This window comes from Mirounga angustirostris, unplaced genomic scaffold (assembly GCF_029215605.1).
Source record: "Mirounga angustirostris isolate CCGP_5_RB_7025 unplaced genomic scaffold, mMirAng1.0.hap1 SCAF_6, whole genome shotgun sequence".
NCBI classification, from domain to species: Eukaryota; Metazoa; Chordata; class Mammalia; order Carnivora; family Phocidae; genus Mirounga; species Mirounga angustirostris.
In genome coordinates, this window is record NW_026991714.1 from 47,996,775 (window position 1) to 48,022,320 (window position 25,546).

At 52.2% G+C, this 25,546-nt stretch overlaps 2 protein-coding genes across 8 annotated transcripts in view; both read right to left on the reverse strand.

Moving 5' to 3' along the window:
- Positions 1-606: 606 nt before the first annotated feature.
- Positions 607-14,879, reverse strand: TOR3A (torsin family 3 member A). Its single transcript, XM_045877369.3, has 6 exons — positions 13,371-14,879; positions 12,206-12,319; positions 11,116-11,381; positions 9,187-9,365; positions 2,129-2,250; positions 607-1,474 (listed from the first exon to the last, which is right to left on the reverse strand). Exons 1-6 carry the CDS (start codon positions 13,603-13,605, stop codon positions 1,224-1,226), a joined length of 1,167 nt encoding a protein of 388 aa, XP_045733325.1. The 5' UTR covers positions 13,606-14,879; the 3' UTR covers positions 607-1,223.
- A 1,023-nt stretch (positions 14,880-15,902) lies between these two features.
- FAM20B (FAM20B glycosaminoglycan xylosylkinase) overlaps positions 15,903-25,546 on the reverse strand; it is a 43,708-nt gene continuing 34,064 nt past the window's right edge. For all 7 annotated transcript variants that reach the window (XM_064594262.1, XM_045877370.3, XM_064594261.1 and 4 more), the window contains 4 exons: positions 24,707-24,878; positions 24,163-24,354; positions 22,014-22,073; positions 15,903-19,699 (listed from right to left, as the gene is read on the reverse strand). In XM_064594262.1, coding sequence (XP_064450332.1) covers positions 19,468-19,699; positions 22,014-22,073; positions 24,163-24,354; positions 24,707-24,878 — 656 coding nt within the window. In that variant the 3' untranslated portion in view covers positions 15,903-19,467. The remainder of the gene's footprint in view (positions 19,700-22,013; positions 22,074-24,162; positions 24,355-24,706; positions 24,879-25,546) is intronic.

Genomic DNA, 25,546 nt, shown 5'->3' on the forward strand with positions numbered 1-25,546 from the left:
TAAAATTGTATTTACAGAATATAGAGCTGGGGTTGTAACAGGATCAGTTTTCCTGCATCTTCTTCCTGAGATACTCTAGACTGAGACAACGTACGTAACATGGCTCAGGCTATAGGTCCTCCCTGACCTTGAGACGGTGTAAATGAGTGAGTGTGATCAAGTGCTCAATCAGAGAGAGCCTGAAGGTAAGAGGGCTTGGGGAAGGCTTTAAATAAGGGGATACTTGAGGTGATGACAAATATAAGACCTGTGTGCAATTCCAGAAAAGCAAAAGAAGAACCAAGAGAAGGCAAAAGACACATAACGCACATCCCCTGTGTGTCTAGAAACACAATGTACGCATTTATATGTGGCCATTCAAACCTCAAAAAAAAAATGACTTTCTCTTTTTACAGCTGGGAGCCCGGGAGTGACGTTTTCACGTACGGAGCACTATGCTGTGAGAGCTCCTCAGTAAGAGGCTGACATGACGGTTTGGCCGCTGCGCGAAGCCGCGGGAAGTGACCTGGCAGAGCCGGCGGTCACCGCGTCCGCCCTGAGCGCCGGCATCCGCCCCCGGCCGCGTGAGCATGATTACTAGGTCTCAGTAAGAAAGGAGGCTGAGGGTTTTAGAAAAATACAAACTTTTAATCTTTACACATGACACCGCCATGTCAAAGCCCCTTGCTTAAATTCTTTCAGATCTAAGAGTACAAATCTTAATCTCCACTGACATGATTTATATATAAATATATATATAAAATTTTCTTTTGCGTACTTTTTCCTTCAGCCTGAGGCTCTTTGCTGATCCGCTCACACACAAACCTGCTCCGCTTCCCTCTGGGAACAGCTTGAAAGCTAAGCCCCTGTGCCTGCACACCCGAGGTGCAGCCTGGCCACTGGTAAGCGGAGCTTGAGTCTCCCTTCCCTGTCAATGAGGACCCCGCGACCTCTGGCCTCACCCCCAAGTCCGGGCCTCTGCAGGCAAGGGCGGAGATGCTAGCCAGGCCTTGGGATTCATCTGGCCTGTGGCTGTCTCCAACCACCTGGCCCACATTTTAAAATGTGGCTCTTTAAGGCATCAAGTGATTTAAAGTGTTGGCTCTGTTTCTGATTTAAGGCCTTTCCTTCTTACACACCTTTTGTGTGTGGGAGTGACGGCTGGAGGCCAGCCTGCCCTCCTGACCGGCCCCAGGGTCCTGGTGGGGGAAAACCCGCAGCTGCAGGAAGTCTTCCTCGAGCCCTCAAGGCAGGAAATAGCTAATTCTCTGGGAAATAGATTTGCAGCCCTGAGAAGAGAAGAGTTGCTCCTCCTTGGGGATATACACCATCATCTTGGCAATCTGGTCCAGGGCCTCTTCTGTGTACGGGAGCCCCTGGCTCAGGAAAGCGTCGCGTGCGCACAGCCTCACGTGGTGGTACTCCAGGGGCAGGAAGGGGACGAAGAAGTCAATCAGGTTTTCCTTGACAAGACAGCTGTGGCCAAAGCCAGTGTCTGAAATCAATCAAGAGCAGAGTTACATGGCGTCTACCTTGGGGCTGACCCCAACTGGAGTTTTAAGACCCTAAAGCCCGTGTCGAGAACTTCAGAGCGGGGCGCCTGGGTGGCTCAGTTGGTTGGGCGACTGCCTTCGGCTCAGGTCATGATCCTGGAGTCCCGGGATCGAGTCCCGTATCGGGCTCCCTGCTTGGCGGGGAGTCTGCTTCTCCCTCTGACCCTCCTTCCTCTCATGCTCTCTGTCTCTCATTCTCTCTCTTTCAAATAAATAAATAAAATCTTTAAAAAAAAAAAAAACTTCAGAGCGAAAGTGTGCCCCGGCTGACTCCGAACGTGTGCCCCAGGTGAAGCGGGACAGTGGGACACTGCCTGCAGGTTTACTGTTTCATTTCACACCAGGAGGCGGCCAGAGGCACGAACCACTGAGCTCACAGACACTCTCGCTCAGGGTCCGCTGCCTGGGTTTCCAGGGCTGGGACAACTACTCTGAAAGCCTTTTCAGAGAAGTTCAGCTTTCTTGGACCTTCTCTTGTGTCTACCTGGAGCTGACAGTGAGGTGATGATACGGTTGCCTTGCCAACCTCAGAAGCCCACCTTCCAGTCCAGACGCCCCCCCCCCCCCCCCAACCCGAGAGGCTGGGAGCCACTTACCCGTGGACTCCATCTCGGCCTGGAGCCGGGGCACCAGCTGGTCCAGCCTGATTTCTTCCCGGGCCCCTCCGGCCTGAAGCAGAGTCAGGACAGCTTCATTGATGGTATTGCCACCAAGGTTACTGAAAAGGACAAGAGCTTGTGAACACATCTTATTCTTTTTCTGTTTAGCTATACGGACCACTGAGGCCACTGCATGCATGACCGGAAGAATGGAGGTCGAGGGCCTCTCCTTCTCCAAGAGATCTTGTCACAACCCAAAGTCTGCACAGAAGACACTGTCCTCTCGGTCTTGCTCCCCTTTGACACACAGTCCGTGCGAGGGGCAGGGCACACAGCGATGGCATGATGTGGAGCTTTCCCTTGACCCCTCCGTGGGCAAGGACAGGGCTTGTGACTCCAGGACTGCGGGGCAGGTGCTAAAGCAGGAGCGCCTAAGGCCCAGGGAGAAGCCTTAAGAGGGAGGATGTGGCTTCTGAGCGCAAGCTGACGGGACAGCATGCGTGTCCCGGCCTGGATGAGCAGGGGGTGTGTGGGGTTCAGGGCTGGAGCAGCAGAGGCATTGGGGCAGGTGGAGGCTACTGTCTGTCACACACACAGAAGTTAGCTTACAGGCCAGAGAGAACCACTGCAGGGGTTTGAACGTGGGAGTGGAGGGTGGTGGGGTGACCTGATTTGGTTTACCTCCTAAGATCATTCTAGGGCCACAGAGCTTGCATTGAAGAGGCATGGGATGGTTATGGAAAGTAGATCAAGGAGCTTTTTGCAACAGTCCCTGTTTAGAGGTAGAAGGATTGAAGAACTAGTTGAGGCCCATCGGCCAGGCCTCTGTGACTAAGGGATGTGAGAAGTGAGGGAAAAGAAGTCATCAAAACACACAAGCATTTGTCATAAGCTGCCCGCTGTCTCCCAGCCACTGCCGAGTGGCGTGAATGTAGGAGAAGGGTAGTGATGAAAGCTTGGATCTACGTGCGTGTGTGCACACACGTTTTACACCTGCTTGCGATCTAAGGGTTGTGATAGCAATAGGCAACTGGAATGATGGGTCCAAAGCACAAGAGAGGACTGGGTGAGAGAGATGAGGGAGACAGGGGGTAAGGAGAGAAGAAATCAGAAGCGCCTGGCTGACTCAGTTGGAGGAACATGCGGCTCTTGATCTCTGGGTTGTGAGTTCAAGCCTCATGTGGGTGTAGAGGTGACCTAAATAAAACTTAAGAAGAAATGAGAGCCAGCACCAGGGAAGCTAGGAGGAGGAGATGGGGACCTGGGGCCAGCAGCACTTCCTCCGTGCCCCCCGCCCCCCCCCCCCAGCCCAGCCGGGTGCATACTCCTCACCCAACGCCCCCTGCCAGCTCCTCAAACCAAGCCCTGCTCAGGCCTGCAGTGTGAGGGGGTAGCTCCATTCTCTTCTCCTGAAGCTCTGGCTGGCCATCTGACACTCGCAGGTACATTAACCCATTTGTCTGCTTGTTTGGCGTTAGAGTGTGTCCCGTGTGCCAGGCTCTCTCCCTGCCTGCCGCCGCTGCTGGGTGAGCCAGGACTGCCCAGTGATCCAGTGCTTCCTTCCCGTGGGCGCCGGTGCACCCCTCCCAGCCAGATTGTCCTAGGGGTCCTGAGTCCCAGCTGGGGGACTCACCCCCCACCCCTTGCTCAAGTTCAGCTGCCCAGCCAGACTTCCCATGACACCTGCACACAGGGAGGCTGCTGCAGGAAGGCCTGCCAGGCAGGTCATCTTCCATTAGCGGACGCAAGAGCTGTCCCCTGCCAAGGGATTGCCCCATCCTGCATTCCCCGTGGGAGGCAAGGGCAGGTGGACACGGGGGTGGGCTGGAGGGCGACGCACTCATCCAGCCCCAGGAGCATGGACTGCTGTGCTTGGTGCTCAGTAAACGTTATTTAACAAATTGACACACGTCTGCACATTTGTCTACACTGTTTCCATCTCTCCCCTCAATTTCTCTTCTTGCTTTGTCCCATCACCCATGTCTTCTTCCTCTTGGTTATGGGCGGCTTTTCTCTCACCCACCAAGACAGACCCGTCTCTGTTCACCTGCCCTAGTCTTCAGCTCCTCAGGACTGCCCCTCTGGCACCAGGATTGCTCCTTTAGAGAGCTGAGGCCTTCCTGGAGGACCTCCGTTCTCCACATCCTCCCAGGTCCCCGGCTGCCGAGGGGTCTGAAGGCACCCTCTGAAGCCCAGCCTGTTCCCTGGCTCTGGGACAGGACATGTCCTCTTCCCAGCCCTTAGCCCCAAGACCCCAAAGGAAAGGGACTTCAAAGGCCTCTCCAGAACTCTTAAACCCCAAACCTTAATTGCTAAGTCCTTCTTAAAGAAGAGATATAAACACTCACTTATTAATCTCGCAGAGCCTCAGTGTCCTCATTTGTAAAATAAGAGAATTGGCCCAGACAATTTGATTGCCCCCTTACGTCACCTTAGGTTCAATGGTCAACAAATACACATTTCTACAAGGCTTTTGATTCCATGAACAATTTACATTCGTATTCTTTTAGTTGTTAAAAGTCCTTTCTCTCCTTTCCCTTTCACGGACTGCTTCCCTAAGAAGAGGACCAGAGTTCCACGACCCCGTTCCAGGAGCATTCTCTAGAATGGCAGAGACAGGTGAAAGTCCTCGGCGTTAGTGGAGGCCCTCGAGCTTGGCGCCCAGGACACCCCTACTCTGACTGCCACCACCACGGGGCAGGACTGCAACCCCCCAGCACCTCACTTAAGCATGTTTAGGAGTTTTTTCAGGATTAAACTGCTGGCCTTCAACGAATGTGACTTGTTCCCACCAACAGCTCGAATCAGCCATGCTTTTCTTTCAAACACAGAAGCCCTCAGCACGGGGGTGAGGCCACCGCAGACCTCAAATCCAGAGACTCAAATACGGCCTTCCCCGGCCCATCCCTAGAATACAGACGGCCCCCGACTTAACGATTTTTCTACTTGACAAGGATACAAAGGCAGTAAGCATTGAGAAATCTCACTTTGAATTTTGATCTTCTCCTGGGCTAGCGAAGCACACGGTCCGATCCCGACTCGTGATGCTAGGTAGCAGCCACGCGATCACAGGGGTCGACAAGTGACACCCTTAAAACCATCTGCACCCGCACAACCACGCTCTTCCTGTCAGTACGCCATTCATCCAATTACATGAGACGGTCTACTCTCTGTTAGAAGATGGGCTTTGTGTTGGATGATTTTGCCCAACTGCAGGCTAATGTGTGTGTTGTGAGCACATTTAAAGTAGGCGAGGCTGAGCTGTAGTGTTCAGTAGGTTAGGTGTGCTAAATACATTTTCAGCTTACGATGAGCTTATTGGGACACAATCCCACCGCAAACTGACGAAGATCTGTACCTGGAAACCTTCAGGGTTTAGAAGTGCTGCTGTCTGGGCACCCGGGGGCAGGGGTGGGGATGGCGCTGAGCTGCACAGTCAGCCCGCACCCAGGCCTGTCAAACCCCACGGACTCCCTAGGCCGGGCCCAGGCCTGCGCCGGAGCCCCTGGAACCGGAGACCACTCCCTCGAGGCCTTGTCACAGGTGTGCGTCCTCCCCAGGGGTTCCGCATGGAGAGCTGGCACGGCCTCTCCATCCCCCAGCAAGTGTGGATCCCATGGGGCGGCTTTCCCCCCCGGTGGCTCTCTCCCCAGGCCCAGCTGCCACCCCAGCCTCCTGTCCATTCCCTGGTGACCGCCTGGCCTCGGACAGTGCCCAGAGGCCAGGTCACTGGGGGAAAGGGCAGGGCTAAAGGGGACTAGGGCACTGCCCGCAGGTCAATGACCAAAATACTACAAAGGCAAACATTTGCCTAGAGACGCAAGGTCACCTGGGTCACATTAGGAAATGCACCGGCAAGGGTGGGGGTTTTCCAAGCTGCAAACTGAAAGGGAAAGGCAGCGCCCTGGGACCAAAGCTCAAGTCAGGGACAGGTCAGCTTCTCTGCTTTTCTTTCAAAATCACCTTGGGGGGCACCAGGGTCGCTTAGATTAAGGGTCTAAGGGAGCTTGCTTCTCACCCCACTTGTGCTCTCTCTCGCTCTAAGAAAATATTTAAAAAATAAAATAAAATCCCCTTGGGAGCACCCCCCTCCCCATGCTGCGTCCCTCCACAGTGCACTGTTGTGTCCCATAAGCCTTAATCATAGACCAGGAAGGGCTTGCTGTCACCACACTGAAATCCCAACGGGGCAAGTTTCAACTGGTTCCAGCTTGTCTTGTGGGTCCACAGTGACACAAGATCTGCCTCCACACGTTCCAAACTGGATAAAAATCCAGACTCCCTATTTCTCTACCTTCAGAGGGAGCATGCAAAACTGAAGAAAAGCCCCTAGCCAGTACGTACAGGCCTACCGACGGGAGAAGGGGGTTTGGGGAGCGGGAGCAATGGGTTATTCTTCCACTCTGAGTTTCAGAAGTGGCTTGTGAAGCATTTCGGGTTGGGCCAACCGGAACCCAAACTGGACTTCTAACAGACGTTGGGCAGGATCTTCCCAGTTGGAGCCACCACAAAAAAGATAGGATTGGGGCGCCTGGGTGGCTCAGTTGGTTAAGCGACTGCCTTCGGCTCAGGTCATGATCCTGGAGTCCCGGGATCGAGTCCCGCATCGGGCTCCCTGCTCGGCAAGGAGCCTGCTTCTCCCTCTGACCCTCCCCCCTCTCATGCTCTCTATGTCATTCTCTCTCTCATATAAATAAATAAAATCTTAAAAAAAAAAAAAAAAAGATAGGATTGGACAAGCTGATTTCTCAATTCACTTTTTACAAAGCCATTTCCAGAGTATACAGGCAAACAAAACAGGTCATGTCGTATAATGGTCAAGGGATGAGTCCTGCATGGTCAGGGTGCAGATCTCAGCACAGGTGTGAAAGCATGAGCTTTTCATTCAACACATCATACCCTGAATTTTGAGCCAGTGACCTCCTCTCGTGATCAGAGAAGAAACAGACCTTCCAAGGCTGGAGAAAGAACCAGCCACACTGGACTTAATGGGACACCATCCTCCAACTGAGTCTACCTTGGGAATTTTTGAGGATAGTTTGTACTTAATTTTCAACAAATGTGCTGCTTTGAAAACTTAATGCCCTTTTAAGAAGGGATTTACAGTATGTGAATTATATTCCAAACTATATTACAAAGCTGTAATACTCAAAACAGTATGGTATTGGCATAAAAACAGACACATAGATCAGTGGAACAAAATAGCCCAGAAATAAACCCAGGCACATATGGTCAATTTATGACAAAGGAGCCAAGAATATACAATGGGGAAAGGACAGTCTCTTCAATAAATGGTGTTGGGAAAACTGAACAGTCAAATATAAAGAAATGAAACTGGATCACTACCTCACACCGTACACAAAAATTAACTCAAAATGGATCAGACTTAAATGTGAGACCTGAAACCTTAAAACTCTGAGAAGAAAACAGGTAGTAAGCTCTCTGACATCGGTCTTGGCAATGAATTTTTGGATTTGACATCAAAAGCAAAAATAAGCAAGTGGGACCACATCAAGCTAAAAAGTTCTGCATAGCAAAGGAAGCCAACAAAATGAAAAGGCAACCTACTGAATGGGAGAAAATATTTGTAACTCATATATCTGATAAGGGTTAAAATAAAAAAATATAAAGAGCTCATACAACTCAATAGCAAAAAAATAATCTGATTAAAAATGGGTAGAGGATCTGAATAGACATTTTTCCAAAGGAGGCAAACAGATGGCCAACAGGTGGATGAAAATGTGCTGAACATCACTGATTGTCAGGGAAATGCAAATCAAAACCACAATGAGATACCACCTCACATCTGTGAAAATGGCTGTAACCAAAAAGACCAGAAATACCAAGTGTTATTGAGGATGTGGAAGAAAGGAAACCCTTGTGCGCTGGGGGTGGGAATGTAACTGGTGCAGCCACTGTGGGAAACACTGTGGAGGCTCCTCAGAAAGCTGAAGGTAAAATTACCCTATGATCCAGCCGTTCCACTTCTGGGGATTTATCCAAAAGTAACAAAAATATTAAAAAAGATATACATGCCCCCATGTTCACTGCAGCATTATTTACACTAGCCAAAATATGGGAACCACCTAAGTGCCCACTGACGGATGGATGACAAAAATGCGCTACACACACACACACATAGTGGAGTATTATTCATAAAACTCCATAAAATATAATGAAATCTTGTCATTTGCAACAACAACCTTGAGGGCATCATGTGAAATGAAATAAGGCAGAGAAAGACAAATTCCCTATGATCCCTATGATCCACGCTCATACGTGGAATCTTAAAAGAGTAACAAGAACAACAAGGAACCAAGCTCAGAGACCAGGAACAGATGGCCGGTTGCCCGAGGCCGGCGGCGTTAAGTAATGAGTAAGTCATGGGACGCAGAGTACAGCGTGGTGGCGACCGGGTTAATAACACCGCACCGCATATTTGAAAGCTGCCCAGAGTAGATCTTGAAAAAAGCTGTGTAATCATGTATGATGACCGGTGTTAACCAGACTCACTGCAATCATTTCGCAATACGCGCATATACAAATACTGAATCATGGTGCACGCCTGGAACTAATGCTGTCTGTTATAGGTCAACAAAAAAGGCCCGCAATCCCCAAAATGCCCTTCGAAGAGGGGATTCCTAGTGTGTGAGTGGTCCCTCCCCAGGGGGCTGTGTGCTCTAGGGAGTCGGAGGGGAGCCTCCCCGCCCTAAGACAGCCACGGGGGTGCTGGGCAGGGGAGGATAGGTGAGGGATAGGAGCCGGCGATGGGGGGGGGGGGGGCGAGGGGTGGGAGTCAGAGTCCTTCCAGGAGCCTTAGCGGTAAGATCAGGGCAGGACCTGGGAGACTACGGCCCCGCACCGCTGCTACCAGCCAAGCAGCCAGGCTCCTGTTTCCTCTCGGTTTCCCGTGCAGAGAAGGGTCTGCAGCCCAGCGGAGCGTGGAAGCACCCCCCTCCGTCGGCTGACTCCCAAGCCCGGCCCAAGCGGCACCTGGACGGAGGCTCCTCCCTCCCCTCCCCCAGCCCTCCTAACTACTGTTCCTCAGACCTCACCTGAGAAAAAGAAAGATGGTTTTCGGGGACTCGACCCTGTGGTTCTCGGGAGCCTGGAGTTCCAGGTGTGGCCTAAGGGCCTCCAGCATTCCCGGATGTAGCTTCTCGGCCTCGTCAAAAATGAACAGGGTCTGGGGGCAGCGCTCCTGCGTCTCCTTGATCTGACTTGCCAGCTTCTCCTGCACGGAATACAGGGAGCTGTTGCGAGCTGGGGAGCAGAGGGAGGCCTGTTCCCATCCTCCAGCCCTGAGGGCCACGCTTGGCGTCTGCAAAGGATCGCCTGGGGTCCTGCCCCACAACTACCGATCCACACCTGTGGGGGTGGGGCTAGGGCCCACACCCTGATGAGCTTCCCAGGTGATTCTCATGCATCCTGGGCTTTGGGGAGAGGAAGCTGGCTGGCCTGGCCTTGGAAACAGGCCCCAGGCTTCGCCCTGCTCCCCGCGCTCCAGGATGAGGTCCCATCCCAGAACCAACCTCCAGTCAGCCTCCCTGGGGGGAGGAGCCAGGCTCTAATATCGGGGAGGCGGGCACAGCAGGTTCAGGGCCCACAGGCAGCCCCAGCCCCGTCTTGAACTCCCCCGAGCGGGTGCTCACTAGTACCCAGGCTAGGCTGAGACCTCAGGGAAGAAGCCTGGGTGGGACCTGTCCGGGACTCAGCCAACTGGCCCCCGGGGGTGCCCCACCCCCAGCCAGAGAGTTGAAAGCCCTCTGCAAGCTACAGCAGGGGAAGGGGGCCAGCTCCCGCGCCCCGCGGGTCTGTCAGCAGAGCCCCCACTCCATCCACCTCTGGCCTCCCTGGATCTGACCTCGGCCCCCCGTCACCCTAATGTGTGTGTGTGTGTGTGTGTGAGAGAGAGAGAGGGAGAGAGAGCGTGCACAGGTCTGTTTTCACAGTGGGGAAGCGGAGATCCACAGCAGTTCTGCCACAGAGCCCATTTGTTCCTTCTGCGAAGGCCTGGCAGACTAGCCACCAGCCGCCCGCCCCCAGGGCGCTTCACCCAGCCTCTGCCCTCCAGCACCTCAGCCAGCTCTGTGCTCGGAGCCTCATATCATCTTCCCAGGGTAACACACTGCAGAGAGGGGGACCGAAAGCCAAAGACCATGTAGTCATCTCTGTCATGCTGCAATGGCGTTTTGCCCATCGTCTGGCTTATCTGAAATACTACATGTCTGAATGGAAGAAACCCAAGAGCAGAGCGGCAAGGACAATTTTTGTCTCCCTACCTGTTGGCGATTTGGGGAAGACATGGAAAATCTTATATGATATGCCTCTTAAAAAAAAAAAAGGCAGGATATGGGTGCCTGGGTAGCTCAATCCGTGAAGCGCCTGACTCTTGATTTCGGCTCAGGTCATGATCTCAGGGTCGTGAGATCGAGCCCTGCGTCGGGCTCCACGCTGGGTGTGGAGCCTGCTTAAGATTCTCTCTCTCCCTCTTGCGCAGCCTCCCCAAAAAGCAGCATCTAAACTTTCTGTCCAGTGTTAATCACAATGACGTAAAACCTGAAGGAAGTACACCCAAATGCGGACTGTGCTTGTGTCTGTGTGTGGAGATTCTGATAGTTTTTGCTTTTGTCTGTTCCACATTTCCTGCACAATTACCACTACTTCGGGAACAGACAACTATCACGTGGATTCTCTGTTTAAGCTCAGTGGGCAGCTGATAAGGAGACGGGGCTCAAGACGCGCAGTGTTTGAATATGAATCTTTCCTCCACACGCTCAGGGCTGTATCTCTGTGGAGTGGATGTCTCTGTGGGTTACAGGGTCTGTCACCAGGGCCGCCAACCCCCACACCCAGGCTTCTCCAAGGCCACCTCCTTGCAGGGAAGGGCTGATTTCAGGGCGTCCGTCCCATCCCAGAAGCCTGCGGCTCAGGTTGGCCAAGCCTTGTGCCCGGCCTGCCGGCAGAGCACCCCCTGGCCTCACCTTGTACAGGTCCACATACTTCGGGTGAGGAAAGTGTAGGGTGGCGATGAACGTCTCGACACAGTCGCTCCGCAGCCCATCCCGGTATAGGTTCTCTGCCAGCAGCCGAGCCACGAAGTTCTTGCCTGTGCCTGACCAGCCGTGGAACGACAGAGCCAGGGCCTTGTCTGGCCGGGGCAGCTCTAAGTAGCCCCTCACCGTCGTCAGGACCAGCTCCCGGGCCAGATGCTGGCCGTGCAGTCGCACACTCAGGTCCCATTCCAGGCCTAGGAGCAGGAAAGAGGCGGCCATGGTGGGGTGGCACAGGTGGGGTCCCCACCAGGCTCAGCGACGGCCAGGAGACAGAGCACCTCTGAACATCTCTGAGCTGGGGGAGGGGGGGATCACCTATCCAGGCTGCCTGGCCTCAGAATAAGACACGGCTGGGCAGACCTTGCAGCCCAAAGGGATGCAAGGGCTACTTTCGAAAAGCTTGAGAAATCAAGATCGAATGTAGGGACAGAAGGGAATCACCCTTTCTGAAGGTCCTGAAGACACCCCAGAACGGTTGGCAGAGGGCGCCTGGGTGGCTCAGTCGGTTAAGCGGCTGCCTTTGGCTCAGGTCATGATCTCAGGGCCCTGGGATCGAGCCCCACATCGGGCTCCTGGCTCAGCGGGGAGCCTGCTTCTCCCTCTGGCCCTCCCCCCACCCGCGTGCACGCGCTCTTTCCCAAATAAATAATCTTGAAAAAAAGAGAATGGTTGGCAGAATCCTGTCTGGAGGAGGGAGCCCATCCCCCATGCCCAAGAGGTTGCTCCCACCCAGAGGTTTCGGAACCCCTAGGTGCTTTATGGAGACTCCCTCACATGAATAAATTCAATTCAGCAAACACTTGTTGAGGGCAGCTAGTGTGTTCAGAGTCCTCTGTGAGGCCTTCCTTCCAGCCATGAGGTTACAGGGCGTGGAGACAGGGGCTCTGGGAGCCATGGCGGAGACAGGGAGGGCGTGCTGTCAGCTGGGGGCAGGACGATGAAGGGTGCCTTGCATTGCCCCCGGACTGCCTCTCCTCCCCACAGATCCCCAGCCCCTCAGGGCCATGCAAGGTGCCACCTGTGAAGTTGTTGGAGATCCTGCAGTCCCCGCTGTCGCAGCAGGCTTGGAAGCTGCAGTACCACGAGGTCAGGATGTCCAGATACTGCTGGCCCAACAGGGGAAGGCTCCAGCCTGGAAAAGGGGGAGCTGTGAGACAGGGACAGAACCCAGGGCCACGGGGAAGGTGGACACTGTCTCCCCGCAACGAAGCGGAGCAGTTCTTCCTGTCCTGGGTCCTCCCTCCAGGGCTGCTCCTCACTGCTCTTCCCTGGGCCTTCCTTGCGCCTGGCCAGGGAATGAGCAGGAGGGGGCGCCCCCAGCTTGGAGGAAGTCGATGGCCTTGTTACAGATACAGATCCAGCAAAGGTTCAATTTGCTCAACATATATGCCTTAAGCACCGTGTGCCAGGAGCGTAAGAAACCCAGAGCTGCCCACAAGGAGTTTGCAGTCTGGCAGGGAGACCAGCAGCCGCTGGTGATGATCATTCTGCCTACTTGCTGTGAATTCCAAAATGGTGTGATCCCAGCCAACCCCAAGGGCCTCTCAATTCTTTTGTCAGGTGTCAATTTGAACATTGGCAGCACTAGCAGAAACACAACCAACCAGAGCCCAGCCACTGGGACCTAGAAATCTTCTGATTTAAATGAAAGACGTTTACAGCACCATTGTAGGATTGCCATCAGAATTGCATTAGGGGCCTAGAATTATCTCCACAGACCGCAAGGAGCCTCAGAGAGCACCTGGTCCTTGCCAGATTTGTCACTGACGGAGCGGGAACCAGAACACGGGTGTCCAGCCGGGGACTTTGCCTAAAGCCCAGAAGGCGGGAAAGAGCAGCTCCATGGAATAATGCCAGGTGGGCTGGCAGACTCAAGGAAGTGTGAGCTGTCTGGAGGGGTCAAGGACGGGCGCCGAGGGCCGGGCACCCGGGGGAAGGAGATGGTCTTGTGATGGATACAGGCCGGGAGGCGGCCCGGTCCCCAGAGGCGCCCCTGCCCGCCGCCTGGGCCGAGGCCTGTTGGGGCGGTAGGGCGGGCAGCCAGGGCGCCTGCCTGGTGGCCGCGGCCCGGCGGCTGGGACAGCGGCGCCCGGCTTCCCCCGGCCAGCGCACGTCCCGGCCCCCCGCCTGCCCCCCCAAGCCCCCGGGGCCGCGGCCGGAGGAGCCCGGGCGGCCGCTCTTACCCAGGAGCCCCGCGCCGGCCTCCTCGGCGCGCTCACAGTCCTCGGGCCACACGCGGCAGCGCAGGAGCGCCCAGTACCGTCGGGAGAGGGCGGCGGCCGCCCGCAGCCGCTCGCGCAGGCCCCGGAGGGGCTCCTGGGCCGCGTCGGGCGGGCTCGCGTCGTCGCCGGGTCCCGGGGCGCCCGGCCGCGGCAGGAGCAGCAGCAGCAGCAGCAGCAGCGGGCGCAGGCGCCGCATGGCTCTCTCCCGCCGCCCCGCTCCCGGTAGTGCCCGGCCGGCGGCGGGCGCGGCCGCGGGAACCGAGGCCCAGGCCGGCGGCCCGAGCGCACCCCGAGGCCGCCCGCAGGCGCCGCCCACCGCCGGGGCTCGCTTCCGGCCGCGCGCTGGCCCGGGAGCCCGCGGTCGCCGAGGAGGTGCAGTCAGGCCTCGGAAAGGTCACCGCCAGCCACCCGGGGAGACCCTTCGGCAGCCCCGGGGCCCGTCCGACGCCGACCCAACAGGGGCCCCCGGTTATGCCCTGCCCCTGGCGGCAGATCAGCCCCGGGCCGGCGCGGGCGGCGTGTCACCGGGCGCCGCGTGGAGAGAGGCCCTGGGGGCGGGGCGGGGAGCCACACGGGGCCTGGCGCCGCCACCCCGGGAAGTGAAACCGCTGCGGGCAGCCCCGGGTTTCCACGGCTGGGAGTCCGCCGGGGCCGGTGGACGCCCGAAGGCTCCAGGCTGGAGAGCTCGGCCTCTGGAAACGGGGAGCGTCACGGAAGGAAGTTCGGCTGATGCTGTGTGCGCTCTCTCGGCTACGCTTGCCGCTCTGAAGCGCCGGTGACATTGAGACGCTCCTCAGATACCACAGGCAAGACCTGAGGGCGCCTCTCCCCTGGGACCCCTTCTCCACAGCATGAGCCTGCCACGGGCCTGTCGCGTTTCAGAAGAGCTTGATGCATTTTTCAAAACGCCCGGAGTGACTGAAGCCACTGGCCTGACGGGGCCCTCTTGTCCTTGGAACAAAGTGCTGTCTAGAGGTCGTGGGACTTGACTGACGGCACAGGCTCCGTGGCTTCGCGGCTGGGTTCTGCGGACAGTTAGGGGCGTCGCAGGGCCAGCTCACGATGGCCCAGCCCCCCAGATCACACTCAGGCCCGCTCTGCCCTCCGCCGCTCGCCACACCCGCCCTGCCGCGCGCTCGGGCAGCACCCGGGCCCCGCCGCGCGCCTCTGGGGCCCCGCCGCAGACTGCGGACGGCGTAGGGGTGTGCGGACGGCGTGTCTCCGCCCCTCCGAGTGCCGGCAGCGCGGAAGCCGCACAGAGTGTTCCTGCTGCGAGCGCTGTCGAGCCCCGGAGAGCTTCCGCGGGCCGCTAACGAGGAACCCGCCCTTCTGCTCATCTGGAAATTGAAAACGAACTCAGCCAGCGAAATGAGCGAGAATGGCACCCCAGTATGGCCCCTGCCGTTTTCTATGTGTCACCTCGGGTATTATTTGCCCTAGGCCTGATTCCCCACCTATCAAATGGCAGAATAAAAGTCACTTGACGGCAGGCTCTGAGGGTTCAGGGGCTCATTCAGTTACATGCTGACTTTTATTATTATTATTATTATTTATTTATTTTTTTTAAGATTTTATTTGACAGAGAGAGACACAGTGAGAGAGGGAACACAAGCAGGGGGAGTGGGAGAGGGAGAAGCAGGCTTCCCGCCGAGCAGGGAGCCCGATGCGGGGCTCGATCCCAGGACCCTGGGATCATGACCCGAGCCGAAGGCAGACGCCTAACGACTGAGCCACCCAGGCGCTCCGACTTTTATTATTATTAATATATGCCCCACCCTGGGTGAGGCTCTGGATGGTCTACACAGGAGGCTTGGATGATTTTATAGTGGTGATGTTTACAAGTGAATTTATGGTGATAAAATTACCAGTAGTAACACTAGTTTCTTTTAAAAACCCAAGTTTTAGGACTGTGAAAATAACACTGTCTCTACTTTTAACTTTCATGTAGGACTAACTGCTAATTTCTGCAGTGTTCTGGTTTGAATTTAGCACTTAGTGGTAAATAGATAGCTGGAAAGTTCTTGGACAAACGTCTCGATTTCAAGATGACATTTTTTCCTAAAAGTAAAGGGAGACATTTTTTTTTCACTGTTGTCAGTTCCACACAGAAACAATGGATCCAAACACCAGTTTTTAGACAAGTCTCTGGTTTCAATAAACTGCCAACATTTCATTCTCGGGGCTTGAAGGCAGTTGGTTCGGAGTCTAGGAGCGAGATCTCGTGGACGATGGGGACATCTAGAGGCTGTTTTGAAAACTACAGGCCGCCATGATTCCTTAGCAAGCAAACCCATCTGCATGCCACTCGAGCGTGCTCCAGGGACAAGCAGCACTGGTTTCGTCCAGGAGCAAATAATATGGAACAGTCCCTGTGAAGGCTGAAGTGGGAGAAGGGGTCATCTTTTTCTGTCCCCTAACAAAACAGACAGGAAGTTGGAATAGAGAACACTGAAAATAGCTTCAAAGGGGAAAAAAGGAGTAAAAGACGATACATCGATACTTACTAAAATCTTTATTCATTTTTTTTTTTTTTTCAGAATTGAAACCCATAGAACACATTAGAAATTTCGGTGCGTATCTGTCCTGTATGGTGTCTTACCAAGCCCAATTCCCCGCCACGTGGCAGGGCTGAGACGAAATCCTTGGCAGATCAAAACAGAGGGTAGTGGTTCCTACACCTCCCTTTTAAGCAAATAAATTAGCTTCCCAGTAAGTTATTCCCAGCTCCCCCCCTTAGGCTTTGTATTTGCGAGTAACACCTTAGTTCCTTTAAAAACCTGTGGCAGTGGCATCCCCAGCCCCTGCCTTTTCAACCCAGACTGGAGGCATCGAAGGGAGAGAAACTGGCCTTCCCCTGGACGACAGGCTGCACGAAGTCAGGTGTGTCTGGCTCCCGTGGGTGCCTAGCCACCGCCGGCTCACCAGAGCTGCCCAGCAGGTGCCGGCTGAATGGTCTTTTATGTCACGTCGGGGCCACTCGCAGAGACTGAGGAGTGACCCTTTCACTAGTTTCAAGTTCTTCAGCAACATAAGTCAGTGTTTTCCTGTGTCAAAATAAATACATTTTTTTCTTGCTACAATACAGATACGACTATATACATACATATATGCCTTTACTCATGTTTCCTGAAGCTCAAGCTCACAAGATCACGCCTATAGGACAGCTCACTGACAGATGCGGTTTTATCGCCACTGAGGTGTGGTCATTTACAGTCAAATGAGATGATACAGGGGCCACTGAGAATGGACGCTGAAGGAATATGGTGGATGAGAAGGAAAAGCCAAAAGCCTTTCTTTCTTTCTTTCTTTTTTTTTTATGGAAAAGAAAACACGAATTTCCTTGGAAGAACTTGTTCAGGTGACACTGAAAAATTGCCATGTACAGGATTCATCTTTCCCCAAATAATATGCAATGGATGTACCTGAATTCTTCCAATTCCTCCTTAAATTTCATTTGATATATTAGTCCTGAGTGCAACAGGGAGAAATGCCTTATTAATATATTATCGAACAACACTCTGAGCAAATCACAGATCCTATTAATTTGTTTTGCACAGAAAATTATTTACACCCAAACCCACAATATAGCCTCATATTAAAAGAACAATTTAGAATAAAACTTCTATACCCATATTTCCCCACTCAAACTCTGGAATAAACGTATTTAAGGAGTGGAGGAGGTAAGGAAATGGCAGTCAGTTCTGATTTTCCTAGCTGGAAAATATAAAATGTATCCACCTCTACCTTTAGATGTTGGCTAGGCACACCCAACCTAGGGCTGCCCAGGAACCCTTCTAGTGACTTGTCTATTAGTGCTAAAGAAACCACAAAGAGGACACGGTGACAAAACTAAAAAAAAAAAAAAAAAAAGATAACAGTCTCTGTTTTTCAAACAGAATTTGGTTTTTGTGCATTTCATGGCTATAAGCTTTTGGTTGGTTTTCTCTAAGATTTGCCTAAACTTAACTTAATCCAATCCTGATGAGAACATAAAGCTATGTTCCAAGAGTCCTGTGACACCACCCTATTAGCTTAAGACTTCAACCTCAATAGATCTGAACACCTCTTAAGATCAAGAATTTTAAAACAGTAGGAAAGAGAATGAAATTATGCATTTTCTGCAGTGTTTTGAAAAAACGATGCAACATTCCCTCCTGCTTGCTTCCTTAGCAATATCTTCTGCCTTCAACATTATGAATGAAGCTCCCAGTTGGGTAACAATTCTTACTCATTCCGCTACAGCAGACTACAGGCGCCCCGTGTCTCAAGAACATTGGTCCATCATTTAGTTGAACCAACATTCACCCAGGCGAGCGCGCTGCCTCCTGCCCACCGTCTCCCTCCAGCCAGCTCCCCGACGCTCTGCGAGAGCACCATCCACGGTATTCTCCAGCTCAACTGGGAATTTTACTTGACGCACACAGGAAATGGCCTTAAAATTGGAATCTAAGGCCTCCTTTTGTTAACACTGTTTCAGTATTTAGTGCTAATACCTGGCTTCTTAGTTAGGTTCAATACCTTCTTTTACAACTCAACCCATTCTTGTGGATGTCTCAAAATGTACATACAAAGTACAAAAGCGTCCTGACCTTGTGCTGTTTAGTTACAGGTTACTTAGCTGTCTTTCAACGCGAGAAAATGAGGACACAGACTCTAGGCTGTTTGCTAGATAGTAGTTTGCTCCCCCACACTGTTTAAATAGCAGCCCCTGCTCGACAGAAGTGCAAGGCTGGCCTGGCCGCCAGGCAGGCTGCGATGGCTCACAGGTCCGAGACGCTCCGCTGGAACACAGACCGAGCTGAGCCTGGGATTCTGTCGCCCGGGACAGGGACACTGGTGCTCCACCACCGCCTCCAAACGCCCGACGAAATTAAACAAGGAAATGAGGGCTTGACACAAATCAAAATCTTAAGGCTCTTCCTGGTAACCTCCTTCATTTTGAGGCTCTGAGAGCTTCAACGCTGTTCCCAGTCGTCGGCATGGCCCACATCACAAGACAGGCCCAGCCGCCAGCAGAACACGCGCGGTCGGCCGAGCCAGGGAGCTGGCTTTTCCCACGAGAAAGGGACAGACAGGACCGCCAATCTCTTGGGAAGAGCAGCTTCAGTGACCAAATGCCTTAAAGGCTGAGGTGGAAATTCATTTCAGATGAGAAATCAGGATGGCAGAGATCGCAGGCAACTTAACTCTCATTCAAGGGGTTATTAGCTCAGTTTGCTTTGTTAATTCAGAAAGGATTTGCCTGCTTTGGGCAAAAAGGAGAAAGAAAAGTCTCCATGAGTGAATCCTGCTTGGACAGTTTGGGGGCTAACTGGGACACAGCTGTGAGCACGCAGATCTGAGGTTCCAGTCATGTTTGCTTTTCCACACCCGCAGAACTCAAATACCGTCCCCGTCCCCCCACCCCCGCTTCCGGTGCCGTCTCTTCCTCCCTCCTCTAAGAGATCACGAAAAGCACTACCAGCCAATCGCTTAAAAGCCCAAGCATCTTCCCTGCGTTTGTCTTTCCCACTAATTCTATCCCAAACACGTATCCCCTCCCACAGAGCATGCTATTCTGGCTCAAGAGAAGGCCAGGTTTTCCTGGCTGTGCCTCCTCAGGAGGCTGTCAAATTCCCAGTTGGACTAGTCCCGGTGAAAAAAGGACTCCAGAGATGGCCAAGTGTTTTCAGAAACTCCACAGGGGTGGAGAAAGGATTCTAGGGATTAACTCAAACTACACACTCCAGAACCAATCCCAGCATTAGCCTAGCCAAACGTCACACCTCTGTCTGTCCTGTGGCGTGCGAGGGAGGCCAGAGTAGCCAGGAGGCCCGTTGCTGGAGGGGCCGAGGCCGGGGACGCCGGGTGGTTCAGCAGCAACACTCCTGGGCTCGGACACCTGTAGTCTTTGCTTTCATTTCTCCTAGAGAAATCGCCAAAGGCATCCAAGGCCACCCTGCCCCCGTCACCAGAGCTTGCTGCTGGCCGTTTCCCATCCACCCCAGACCGTTCGGAAGTGATTGTGCTGTTTCTCTCGCTTTGTAAAAAAGGAGTCTCGCTTATCCTGCGGTGCGGATTACAAGTGGGAGAGAGGCATCCTGTCTTCTACCAGCACGGCGTCCGCCCCGAACTGGTCAGTGCACTGCTTCACGGTGGCCAGGACGCTCAGGAGCCGCTGGTCCGCGGCGTCCAGGTGAGGCTCGGACAGCACGGGGGCGATGGGGTCATGGGCCATGGCAGATTTTAAGGCAGACTTCAGCACACCATTTTTTAGGTAGTTCAGTCTGTTCCAGGTGGACACCCGAATGCTGGAAGAGAGAGTTTTAAGGCAGATTACGTGAAGCCTCTTACTATCAAGAGGAGATTAAAGCCTGCTGGGGAAATAATTATGTAAAATGTTTCAACTAAAAAAAAAAAATTTGTTTCTGAAGGACCTCTACATGATGAAAAAGTCACATTACCACATTTTGATATTTTTTTCTAGGTAATTAACCAGAGGTATATGCAAAGATTTACACATGTTCATTCCAATGTGTAACTAAATTTGTAATGGAAAAATGTGAAAGATCTGAATGTTCAGCTACTGAGAAACAGTTAAATGTATGACTTATCCATTCAAGGGAATACCATGCAGCCGTTAAAAATAGTTTTGAAAATTTAGTGGCTTGAAAACTGCCCGTGATGTAATATTGGGTGGGGGAAAAAAGTTAAAGGGAGAAAGTTTTACTCCAAATCTGTGGGGAAAGAAAATGTGTATGTATAAACACACACACACATATACAGACATATACACATGATTAGAACGAAGTCTCTATGATGTTAACAGGAGTTACCCTTACATGTTAATGGACAGTTTTAATTTTCTTCTTTTTGTGATTCTGAATGTAAAAAATTCCTACCATTAATATTATAATTCAATTACAGTATCAGTATTATAATTCTACCCACTTCCTGTGGGTAATGTGGGAATTACGAGGTAGACAAAGAAGTCTGATTCTGCAAGAGGCAGCCCGTCCTGCATCTATTTAAAAAGGAAGAGCGACCTTTGGACAAAGCACGGAAGGGGCCGACAAGCACAGAGGCGGTGTGATCTTGCTATTGTCAAGTCCACGACAGGTGCCCAGAGCATCAGAGCTTCCCTGGTGTGACTAAGGCATCCCTTGCCCGCCTCTCAGCCCCACATTCGCTCTCCATATATGTATGCCCTGCTGTAACGCAGAGAATTCCTTGAAGCATCTCTCCCGTCAAGCTTTCTCCGTCGATGTCACTGGAGGGATACTGCAGACACTTCCGGCTGCTGCACAAGCGGGTCGGGAGTCAGGGGGAGGGGTCATCAAACGGTGCTCTGCCCCGGCCACAGTGCCAGGATGAGCAGGCCCTCTTGACATGGAAACCCGGGCCCCGAGGGCCACCTGCCCATGCTGGCACCCCACTCCCTTTGCAGGCCCACACACATGCCCTGCCTGCAGCCCAGGCAGTTTCTCCTGAGCCGTCCCTTCCTCCGTGATGCCCTGAACACAGGTGCAAGTCATTGCCTGAACCTGTACCCCGGAGGGCTGCTTCCTGCTCGCCCAGGGCCTGCAATCTGGCCAACTTCTCCGCTCTCCCGTGGACCGGACTGTTCTTCATGGAAGTCCACACCCTAGCCTTGGGGACAGGGTTCCCTTCCAAGTTTGTCCTTCCTAGGGTACTCTCCCTCAGCCCTAAAAAGTTTCCTTTTATAGTTACGCTTGTATCAGAGCTTCTTTATACTCAACTTTCCCATTTAACCCACTGTGTCTTTTCTAGCTGCTGACTGGATCAGACGGACAACACTATTACTACAAAAACATCTTCTTTCAAAGACGTGGTTTTTGACTGGCCGTACTATTGCCTATTAATGAAAACAAGGGGTGCTTGGGTCAATACTTAATGCAGAATACAGTACTGCTGCTATTAAAAAGAGAGACAAGAGAAAGAGCCCGGTTGCCAGGAGGGGCGGTCGGATGTGATCTGAGTGTCTCGGGCAGTTAACCGGTAGGACGTGGTGCTCCCGGATTCCTGTTTCCTTGTGGCTGAGCGACGTGCAACCCAGCTGATTCTTAATATTCCCCTTTAAATCTTAAACCAGCAATAATGCTCTGAAAAGGAGCTCCTTAGAGCCTGGTCTTCATCTCATTTTGATTTACCTTTTAATTTCTTTGTTTTCTAATATAGACTTTAAAAAAACACATGACTAAATGCCTCCAAAAAAGTTACATCTGGTTTATACAATTTCAAATTGAGATCTGCAAACCACAGATGGTCTGTGGTGGGGAGTGAGAGGACTTCAAACCCCAAGGTAGACACAGTACAGCAGCCAGGGACGCAGACTGTACTAGAGTTCTGGCGAGGGTCATATGATCAAAGGATCATATTCTGATATTAAAACAAACATGAATACATATTATTGAATAGGCTGAAGATTCCTATTCATACAAAATTTGAAATGAATTTTGAGCCCCACGGGTTCTGGGATGGAAAAGCATGAAAAGCACTTGCTCAGGTCTTAGGAAGTTTTAAGGCCCAGGAAATGGATGGACTGTTATGTGAGCCTGGAAAGGAAGATGACACAGGCCCATGTATTTGCTGTGCGGAACTTACATGCAACACTGATAGAGGGGGGCAAGAATGCTTCTCTCATCCAGCGACGGGTTCCCAAAGCTGAAAATTAAATTAAAACTTAGTGAATTACTCAGTGGCACCAGTTGCCTTCTTAGCATCAAATTTGCGAGAGCAAATTCTCGAAGACGACCCAAATGTGAGCCTAGATAATTTCATGCTCCCATGGCTCAAATCACTTAAATTAAAAAGAAACGGGGCGTGACCAATCAGACAGGATTCCTAACAGTCTGTACGCGGTACCAAAAACAAACGCCCTCATGACAAGCCTCCTGTCTTCCGCCAGCTACAGCAAGGTGCTGAAGCATAAGCACACCACACAGTGCGGAGCCCACGGACCAAAGGGAGGACCCCGAGACCTGGAGGTTTTATGGGGGCGGGGGGGCAGGCGAGAAATAAAGGCTATCCACATGGTTCCCACTAACACACAGATGGTCGTCACTTGTAACAAGTTGTTCTACCTCGAAATCACCCATGAGAAAAGAGCAGGATTATCCTATCCCTACAAGTAAGTATATGGCCAGATTCAAACTGGACAAACGGCTCACGGAAGCTGAGAAAACAGTAATTCTTTTTTTTTAAGATTTTATTTATTTATTCATGAGAGAGAGAGAGAGGCAGAGGGAGAAGCAGGCTCCCAAGGAGCAGGGAGCCCGATGCGGAACTCGATCCCAGGACCCTGGGATCATGACCTGAGCCGACGGCAGACGCTTAACGATCTGAGCCACCCAGGCACCCGAGAAAACAGTAATTCAAAGCATCTGTAAAAATGACCTCAGCAGTAATTCAGAGTTACACGAGGAGAACCAGTTCTGGGAAAACTCTCAACTTTCTACTCCTCTCCTGGAAGCTCACCGTGATAGCTGGAAGGTCTGGGGGCCCTGAGCACAGTGCAGCCCTCCAATAGTAAACAGCAAAGACAACTATTTCCATGTGTATTTCCACAGTGCATACACTCATTAAACAAACACACACAAAAAGATCATTTGTGTAAGTCACGGTAAAGGTTTTCAGGAACGCACGTAGCACCGGCCTCTACCAGCTCTGCTGTGTGTGCCGGCGCCCGCTTTCTGCAGGTGTAAGCCCCTTGCTCGGGGTAATGTGGGGGCGCCGTCCGCAAGTGCCGCTCGGCCGTTCTTCGCTGAGGACCCTTTTCTCAGATTATTCTCAGCAACCAATCTTAGTGGTAGTGACCTAGAGCCTGGACAATTCTGGGCTCAAGGAAGTAGTCTATTTAGCAAACACTTACTAAATGTCACTAAAAGTACGGTACTGAATCGGGCACCACAGAGAAGGCACAGGGCAAACTGAAAACATAATATGCTCTTCAAAGAGACCACACCTAAAAACATTAAGGACCATCCATTTATTCAAAACAAATAAGATTGTCTTAAGACAAAAGTAACTTGTTTTTATATAACAAAAGGAACTGCTCTTCTCATGATCACAAAAAGTCTGGGTCTAGACTGCCATAAATATAGCAAAACATCCTATCAAACAAATTACTTTTTAAAACTGCATGAACCTTTGGATAGAATCGATTTAACAGGAATTAAATTTCATGGTTTGTTTTTTTTTAAGATTTTATTTATTTATTTGACAGAGAGAGACACAGCGAGAGAAGGAACACAAGCAGGGGGAGTGGGAGAGGGAGAAGCAGGCTTCCCACGGAGCAGGGAGCCCGATGCGGGGCTTGATCCCAGGACAACTATTCACTTAGCTGTTCCCTTCTACATCGTTAGGGAGAATTCAGAGTCTTCCTTTTTTCCTTAAGTGTATTTGGCTCCTTTCTCTCCAAGGAGAGCTGAAGGCAGACGCTTAACAACTGAGCCACCCAGGCGCCCCTAAATTTCATGTTCTATTCAATATGTATCTCTCAAGATTCTAGGCATCACAGTCAAGGAAGAATGATATAGGTAGCGATACATCAAAGACCTTGGCGTCCAGCTGTCTGTGTTGAGAATCATAGAGTCTTGGCCTCCTTGGAAAAAAACCTACTTCTCCATTTTTTAAAGTCCTCAGAACCCTGAGGGCAGAAGGAGTACGAACCCTGAGCAGGATGGGAAGATGGGTGCCAAAAGCAAAGACCCTGACCAGGCCCTAACTGACAAGGATGGTCCTGTGGTCCTACCTTTTGGCATTATCGAGAAGGATGAGCATACTGGCGCCTTCGTCATCTTGAAAACTCTCGTAGTGATGGCGGTCAGCATTGCCGATCAGGTAATCAAAGATGGCAGTGTCAATGATGTCCAAGAGGCGGGGGCCTGAGTCATAGGGGGATGTTTTCTTCACAGCATCGCAGTAGCTCTCATCGTACTCCCACCTGGAGGCAAAGAGCACCACCAGGGTTACTGGGTGCCAGCCCTGTACCTGGCACGGTTTTGTTCTGAGAGAGAGAGAGAGAATGCAAGCGCAGGGCAGGGGCAGAAGAAGAGACAGAATCCCCAGCAGACTCTGTGCCCAGCGCGCAGCCCTACGTGGGGCTCTATCTCACGACCCTGAGATCACGACCTGAGCTGAAACCCAGAGTCGGATGCATAACCAATGAAGCCACCCAGGTGCCCCTGTAGCTGGCCCTGTTGAAAACACAGAGAAGAGGCGTCCCTGCCTGGCAGGTTTGCCCTCAGCCCCACCTCCTTGGACAGAACGAAATGGGGGCTCACGGGAGCACTCACCTGGCCAGTTTGCCCTCACGGTAAGTCCTGCCCCACGGGTGTCGGTGTTTCTGCAGAGGCCACACATCTGGAAGCCAAAGTGTGACAGATCCCTCCATCGTGTCTCCATCAGCACAAGCCGGCTCTGTTTCTCGGCAGTAATAACACTTCCCATAGAAACAAGTGTTATTTCCTATGGGAGAGAAGGGAGCCAAATACACTTAACGAAAAAAGGAAGACTGAATTCTCCCTAACGATGTAGAAGGGAACAGCTAAGTGAACAGATCCTGTGAAAACAATGATCCTGAATGATATTTAAACATTTAGTTTCTATACAGGTCATAAAAAAAAAAGCACACAGTGAAAAAAAAAGTCAAAGGGCAGGAAAGGATGTATATCAAAGTCTCCTTGCCCTTAGGGCCCTGCTACCCAGTCCCTCTCCCAGGAGTCAAGTCTAAGTAAAGGAAAGTCATGCCCTCTCCTCTTCTGTCAGAGCCGACACTTTGGCCAGAGCGCCTGGGAGAGAGAGAGTGTGCCCATCCAGGGACAGGCTCTGGGCCAGGAGTGTGGGCACTGGGGGGTGGGGTGTCAAGCAGATAAATAAATACACTGAGGATAATGGGAACCAAGTTTTTCACAGATGGGAGAAGGGAGGTTAACTCATAGAAAGGGAGAAAGCCAGAATAAATCTTGTGGTGTTGAATTAGAACTGGACTGGAGTGATCGGTCGGAAGAGAGATATAGAAAAAGATACAGATGCTTGCGTGTGTGTGTGTGTGTACAGGTTTCCTCCCTCTGTCCCTCAAGAGAGCCTAGAGACAATGGAGACCAGGCAGCAATGGCAGTAAACACCTAGCACTC

What these genes read in the sequence shown, in the direction of transcription:
- TOR3A (XM_045877369.3), bottom strand. Translation starts at nt 13,605, where the DNA reads ATGCGGCGCCTGCGCCCGCTGCTGCTGCTGCTGCTGCTGCTCCTGCCG. An exon ending in AGTATGTGGACCTGTACAAG is followed by an intron (nt 9,366 to 11,115) that starts GTGAGGCCAGGG and finishes TATTCCGTGCAG; the next exon opens with GAGAAGCTGGCAAGTCAGAT. An exon ending in GGCCGAGATGGAGTCCACGG is followed by an intron (nt 1,475 to 2,128) that starts GTAAGTGGCTCC and finishes GATTGATTTCAG; the next exon opens with ACACTGGCTTTGGCCACAGC.